The sequence below is a fragment of the Sinocyclocheilus anshuiensis genome, unplaced genomic scaffold (assembly GCF_001515605.1).
Source record: "Sinocyclocheilus anshuiensis isolate Anshui unplaced genomic scaffold, SAMN03320099.WGS_v1.1 scaffold328, whole genome shotgun sequence".
Taxonomy (NCBI): domain Eukaryota; kingdom Metazoa; phylum Chordata; class Actinopteri; order Cypriniformes; family Cyprinidae; genus Sinocyclocheilus; species Sinocyclocheilus anshuiensis.
Genome location: NW_015558621.1, coordinates 1,540,902 through 1,548,810, shown reverse-complemented (window position 1 = coordinate 1,548,810; position 7,909 = coordinate 1,540,902). Strand labels below are relative to the sequence as shown.

The following is a 7,909-nucleotide window of genomic DNA, read 5'->3' as shown; positions in this document are numbered from 1 at the left end:
ATATATATATATATATATAGGTGCAATTTCGTGAGATCGTCATAACCCATGCGGTAAAAAATATATATTTTTAAATATATATTCCTAAAATATGTTTTGAGATGTATTTACATAAATATATTTCTGCCAATATATATTTTTGGCAATTTTTTCCATTTAAAATATATTAAAACATAAATATATTTTACATCTTGTCCATATATTTCAAACCAAGAAAATACATTCACATAAGTCACATTTGAATAAAAAACTCGGCTTGAAAAAACAACAACATTACAATATAATATAACAATGAAACTTTATTAAATCATTATTTCTTTAGTTCTAGTTTTCTTTAGTAGGCTGTTACATTTGCATTAGTCTAAATTTAAGCTACTGTAAGATTAGAAATGTATTTTCCTTCCCCCCAAAACATTTTGAAATACATTTTGGTATATGGTTGAATATATAAAAAATATATATATATTTCAAAAATGTATTTATTTGAGCTTTACTTTTTGCAACATATATTTAGCATATGTTTACAATATATTTTGGCCAGAAAAAAAAAATTGTATGAGAATGCTGAATAGGAATACAGTGATAAATGTGCAAAGATTATTATTAATATATTGTATTATATTATATTATTATATTACTTGGGGGAGGGTGAAATGACACTATGATTACCATTATAGATTAAAAAAAGGTGCTGACCTCTATTCTACAGTAACATTGCCAGTTTACTTACCACATAGTAAACATTAGTGCATTGTTGGCATTAATATAGAGCTTAATCAAATGGCATACTTTATTACTGCTGGAGATGATTTAGTTACTGATATCATTACCAGCTCTCAGTGGCCTGGTCCTAAAGGCTTAATTTGATCTTGGCTTTTACAACACACCATTAAAGATTAAAAGGCAGAAAGAGCATTAGTTGAGCACTGGCTGTTAGAAAATGTGTGTAGCTGGATCAGATTTCCCTAAGGTTGAGATACCCTTCCTCAAGAACACAGAAAGGCTCGCTTGTACATCTGCTGCATGTACACACTTTCTCACACTTTAATTAAAAACACTGTCTGACATCATCGGCGCACAGCCAATGTGCAAGCTGTTTGCACGCAGATCGTCTACAGAACATTATTATACTTTTGCTACATATGGGACAATATTCTGTGCTGGAAAAACTCACATCTTTAGAGGTCACATGTGCAGTGACCTAGAGGTCATTTAGAGGGGCCACATTCCTGTTTCTGTTGATGTTTATGGAGAATCATTTTATCATGTGGAATCATCATATGGAGAGTCAAGCTACAGTTTATATATAGCTGATTATGCTGTGCTGATGCTGATTTGTGTCATCGTCATATTGTAATGTCTGTTTTGATTGGTCAGGGATCAATTGTTCCAGCTTTTGTGATTGTGCAAGGTTTCATTGCCTCCTTACAACCCATTCCAGCCCAGTGCTGCTCATTTGCATTTGGACTTTTTGAGTGAACGTGAGTTCTGCCACAGGCCTAATTGCAAAAGTTGTTTTGGAAGTCAAGACATAAAGATTCAAGATTTAAGAGTTTGTAAATGCAAACTTGCGGTTGTAAATCAATTTAAGTACAAAACTAAATATGTATTCAAGTAAGTTTGTCTTTTTTTTTTTTTACTATATCAGAATAAAATAACTATTTATTTTTTATGTTATTTCACCATTTTGTATTTAATCAATTTAAATTCTATTTGACTGTTCTATGATTCTGACTGTTTTTTTTTTTTGTTTCTGACTAGATTTGTTATACTATTTTGACTTTTGTATTTAATATTTTTGACTATTTATTATTGTATGTAATTGAATATTTTTGGATACTAGACTATTTTGTATTTAATAAATCAGACTACTTTTATTATTTGTTATTTTATATTTTTAAACTCATTTTATTATACTGTATTGAATATTTTAAACTCTTTGTATTTAATATTTTGACTAGATTTATTACACTATGTGGACCTATATTTATACTGTATTTGGCTATATTGTGATCATTTGTGTGCAACTTCAGAACACACACTGTAAAAAAAAAAAAGAAGGTAAAAACAGGGCACAATGTACTGTTTTAATATGAAGGAATTTTATTTTATTTCCTGTATGTTGATTTTTCCAGTTCATTGCATTGTTTTAGGGTTAATGGAAATATCCGAAAACTATCAATACATTTTCATTTACATTTACATTTTTTTTTTTTTTTGCAGTGCAGGTTTGGAATTATTTTCTGCAAATGAAAGTAATACCATTCAAATTTTCACTTTATAAGTTTACACATTGGCCTGTCAGTATCGTACATGCTCTCAGATTAAGATCTACAAGTTCTTGCAACACTTTTACCTCGATAAAAAACTTGTTTGTGCTTGGCTGTGTATGCATATTTCTATGTGCATGTGTCAGCGGACACGTTTAGATACACCAAACTCTCGTTCTGCAGTTTGGCGGCCCGACGACCCATAAATCTGTCACTCATGGAGATGAGCATGTGATAGTTTGAGATGTTAGAAACCAAGTGAAATGACCTACTGTGAGTTCAGTACTTACATCACAACTGCAGTTCATGATATCAATCTTTTCAAATGTTCTGAGCACCTTCCCCTCTCTCGTTCCTGCGTTTCTTCCATCTTTCTCTCACTCATAAGGTTCTCTTGACATTTGCAAAGGTTGAAAGACAAAGTAGCTTTGTGTCCTGATAAGGGCGAGGACTCCTCAGCCTGAATGTGAATGTTCTCTTGTGAGATCAGTACGGAGCTGGGTGTATTTGACAGGCAGGGTGATGGGTCAAGTTTTGGAGGATCACAGAATAGCAGAAAAAGGCAAATGTCATAGAAGGAGGTTAGTTGTCACAGTAGGGTAGAACAGGGGAAATCTCCCTTAAGGAAAACTGTATTGTTTCTTTTCCCAAATAAACTATTTTTCCATGATAATGGATATAAAAAGGCATGTTTTTCATTGAATATTTATTTATGTTGCATTTATGTGCATTATGTTGCTATTTATTTGATAAAAAATACAGTAAAATAGTAATAGTGTGAAATATTATCACAATTTAAAATAACTTTTTTTATATATATATTTATTTGAAAATGTAAATTATTCCTGTGATGGCAAAGCTGAATTTTCAGCATCATTACTCCAGTCTGCAGTGTCACATGATCCCTCAGAAATCATTCTAATATGCTGAATTGCTTGAACATTATAAATGCATTTACTGTCACTTTTGATCAGTTTAATGCATCCCTTGCATTAAAAAAATATTTTTAAAAAACTTACTTTTAAACAATAATGTGTAGACTCAGTTTGAGTAGATTTGGTAAATAAAAAATGCAAATATTTAACACTTTTTTTTATTAGCTTCTGAACTGGTGTTAACAGGTTCTGAGGTGACCCTCAGATCATCATCAGCCTTGAAAAGTGTATCCTATAATATCAGCCTGGTGCAGGTATTGCTACAAAATTGATACTATTATTCGCTATTAACTAAGAATAGTTAGATAGGTATGGGGTATAGGATTAAGAGATCTAAATGGTCATGCAGAATAAGGCATTAATATGTACCTAATAAATACATGTGCTAGTAATATGCATGCTAATAATCAACTAGTTAATCGTGAGAATTTGTCCTTAAAATAAAGTGTTACCACAAAAATTCTTATGTTTATACAGAATACTGTGCATAATAAAAGACATGAGCCAAGAGCATGTTAATTGCTTTTGTTGTACTGTAGAAGCTTTCTTCCAGTTTTGTGTGGAAATCTGCTGACACAGGCTGTGATATTATGAACACCTGCTGGTGAGAGGAAGTTTACAACCCTACAAAATCCTTCATGATAATAAACACCAACACAAATGAAAAAAAAAAAATAAACGTTTTGGTTTATTGGAAATTTTCTCTGCTTGTCTTCTTGCCTCTGTAGCCCTGTAATAATATGTTACTGACTCTCAGCATTAAGATGATGAATATTGTTCTTACTCTTGGATTATCATCCAATAAGAAAGTGACTGGTGAGCTAATAATAGTCTGCACCGAGCGTTGGTTTACCCATGAGCAGGTTGCCTAGGAAACGTTACATAATTGGAGCATGGAAGATGCCCCCAGCTGATTGGGTGATGGAGACAAGGTGATAGATCTTCCTCAATGTGTTCTCTCCTCCATGTTCCATCGATCCGCCTGGAGAGGAAATTACCCCATGACACCACATATAGTGGCTAGTGGTTTGATAGGTTTCTTCCTTTCATGTCTTTAACAATATGCCACTCAAAAGAAAAAAGGAAGTACCAATTTCTGTGCATTGCTGTAATGATTGATCAGTTTACACTATGTTTCTTCATAGGTGCTGATTTGGGCGGACTGTTGGACCTTGAGACTCTGTATCAGGGTGTTGAACGCAGTATTAACCAGAGCCGACGAGCCCGCAGACAGCTGCCGGAACGAATCTACAACATTGAGGTTTTGCTGGGAGTGGACGACTCCGTGGTGCAGTTTCACGGGCAGCAGAAAGTGGAGAAGTACCTTCTCACTCTTATGAACATCGTAAGTGTGCTCGAGCCACACCTGGCACAGCGTGCCTGTTGTGTTTGGGTTACCCTTGAGAAAAATCAAAGAACGATAGAAACTACTCTGTCAACAGCGCAGCAGTTCTACAGGCATAAGACAGCATTGTAATAAACAACTGAGATGAAGCTGGCTTGTGGTGAAGCATTAGAGACACGGTGTTGACACCAGAGGTCCTAGTGTTTATAGCATTTATATTCAATCCTGCAGTGTTTTGGAAACATTTTAAGTAGGGCTATCTATCTATCTATCTATCTATCTGTCTTTCGTTCTGTTTGTTATTCTGTTGCTCTGTTTAGCTAGCCTATAAACCATCAAACATCAAGTCTTTTAAAACGTTTTTCCCCGAAAATATTTTGATGTTTGACTGTGTCGGTCCAACATTAAAGGTTTGTTTTAATATTTTGAACTACATTTTTTTTTTTAGTAGTTGAATTGATTTCTGGTTCACTTTTGGTACTTTCAAGCATTCAGATTCAAGAACTGAATTGTAATTTAAAATGCATTCTCAATTAAATTCCAACTCGCATAAAATGTGGTTAATCAACTACAACAGAGCACTGTTGTATAAATCTACTGCTGTCCAAAATTATTGTTTTTCCTTAAAAAAAGGATCAAAACTTACTGTTAATCACAATTCAGCTGATTAATATCCCTAGCTTTAAGTGTTGTTAAGCTCCACTTGTGAGTATTTAGGAACGTTTTTTTGATATTGAAGTATTTGAAAATATAGAAAATATTAAAATATTAGTGTCAAAGATTTCTGTACTGTTAGCTCTCACTAGTGACGTTTGTCTCTAGAGGAGATGTCTGGCTTAGTTTATGCGATTTGTCTGTATTTTTTATTTTTTTTTATTTTTTTTGTGAGAAAAAAAGGATGTCAAGTTCAGGTAAATCTGGATGCAGTAAATCAGTGGCTTTGTGTCATGTGGTCCAGGGTGATGGTAAGCCGGGGGGAAAATATGCTTCAGGACAAAACAGCTCCCATCTGCGCCTTGCTATGTGTCCTTTAATTTCCACAAATTAAACCTACGCAGTGACAAAGAGCAAGAGAGAGAGATCAGCTAGCCAACAGATATTATATCATCAGTAATAGTCAATGATGTGAGGTAAAATCAGACACATATTAGATCAGTTCTGCAGTCATTTTTCTACATCATGGATCACTCCATCTAAGATGAAATGTGATGGGATGAAAAAGGCCTGAGAAAAATGTATTATAACCTCACCATTTGTCTCTATATTGCATATTTTCTCTAGTTATCACGAGTCCCCGAACAATTTCTGCAGCTGTGCCACTGCCATCTCCTTTTCCTCTCCTCTCGTTCTCATCCTAGGGGGTGTTTCAAATGCTGCATTCTGAATAAATGACAGGAAAACAGATAAACAGAAATATATAAATAACATTGCGTCTCCTTTCTCTCCCACGTGTTGAGTTCTTGCTGCTTTCTTCTTGAAAGTTTACTTTGCTCCTTTTTGGAAGGCATGTCTCTCTCGCTCTCCGGGAGTCAAGGAGAGAAAAGAGAGAGACATAAAGCAGGTTTTTGCCCTTTTTTCCTCCAACTATTTTCCCTGAATTCTCCTCTTTTAGTGTTTGTTGCACATAAGGGTTGTGTGTGATGATGTGTTATGCGTAGCGCCTGAGTTTGTTGTTGGTTTTGTGTGTGATGAGTGTGTGTGTGTGTGTGTGTGTGTGCATAAATGTCACTGCTGCTCTGTTGCTGTGTTTGCTCAGAGTGAAAAGTCTTTCATTCATGTTCGCCTGGTCAGTGGCTGGTCTCTCTCAATGATCCAGCAGGAGAAGAGAGTGGGAGCCGTCTGTCTGTCTGCCTGAAAAGGGATCCATCTATGGGACTGTACGTGGGTGGCAGGGTTGAGCGCCATTCATAATTGAATTTAGAATGACTTTTAAATTCCTGAATGTGAATCGGATTGGAACTGAAGTAACAAAACAAATACATAATTCAAATTCAAATTTAAATATAAGGATTAAAATGGAATGAGGTTTCAGAATGAATTATCCATAAACATGTCAACATAGTTCATTATGTTCACATAGAAATGTTAAATGATATTAGTAATTAATGTTTGAAATGCCACCTACAGTATAGGAATGCATATTTAATGTAGATTGTTTACATGTATTATTTAAAAAAAAGACCCTATCAGTTCAAATTGCGGCTCATGAATGGGATAGGAGATTCTGAATTCACACTGTTACAGCCCCCTTCAGAAATGCCGTTTGAATTTTCTATCCTCATCTGAATAATGGGTTTGTTCAAAGCAGTGTCAAAATTTAAATTTTATATGAGCAGTATTTGCCCACTGAAATTGATTTTAAGGGCACTTTGTACCTTTTATGAAGGCGTATTTTTTTAACCATATAAAAAAGACATAGAATATAATTGCAACATATAAACACACACACACACACACACACACTCATATATATAAATGAATCAACCCATTGGCTGGGTTAAATATTATTTTCAAATAGTTTAAATTGATTACTACTTCATATGAAGAGTTTAGATGCAAAAGCTTCTAAGTGCCATTTGAAATTTTCTTCTAAAATGAGCATTTTTCTCAGGCTCCTATGTTTATGTTCAGTTATTTCACTTAAATGGCAATGGAAAGAACCTATTCATTGCCATTAAAGTGAAATTACTGAACCTGCACAAAGAAGCCTGATAAAAATTCAAATTTTTCTAAATTTCAAATGGCACTTAGAGGCTTTTGCATCTGAACTCTTCAACAACTAGTGCACATGCTTTATCTTTAACTATTAACGTTAATTTAAGACACAAATAACTGTGTTGACGAGGTCGGAGACAGGCATTTTGACACATAACTATGTGTGCTCGAATGTTTAAACACAAGGCATGAAAAATAACTCCAGTCAGGCGCTGTACGATCATGTGCGCTCCGCGCATATTAGAAACCGTCTTAACGCGCGCATTTGGCAAAATGAATTCTGCCCCACTGCTTAATGTCCCTGAACAGTTAAATTAGTTTTAAACCATAATGCTTAAAATAAGTTTAAATGAAAAGCTTACATCATGACGCGCAAAATGAATGTCTCAACCCATAAGTGAATATACTAGCCCTATAGAGTTTGTTCAAACACAAAAAGCACTATACATCTATCAAGTTAATAATCAAACTAACCTAAAATCTGTGGGGATGATGACGCTGTGTTTTTATCTGCTCCATGTGTCCGGTCCATTTGCGGTTCCACAACTCCCAATCTATCATCAGCTTTAGTAAAATAAACTAGCTGTGGATTTTAGTAACTAACTCATGTTTTCCCCTCTCTCCTCATTTTTTTCTCTCACTAT

At 34.5% G+C, this 7,909-nt stretch overlaps 1 protein-coding gene across 1 annotated transcript in view; it reads left to right on the top strand.

Annotated features, from left to right (window-relative positions):
• LOC107680579 (A disintegrin and metalloproteinase with thrombospondin motifs 2-like) overlaps positions 1-7,909 on the top strand; it is a 142,730-nt gene that overhangs the window by 110,362 nt on the left and 24,459 nt on the right. Inside the window, exon 4 of the mRNA XM_016476515.1 lies at positions 4,351-4,550. Within this exon, the coding sequence (XP_016332001.1) occupies positions 4,351-4,550 (200 nt within the window). The remainder of the gene's footprint in view (positions 1-4,350; positions 4,551-7,909) is intronic.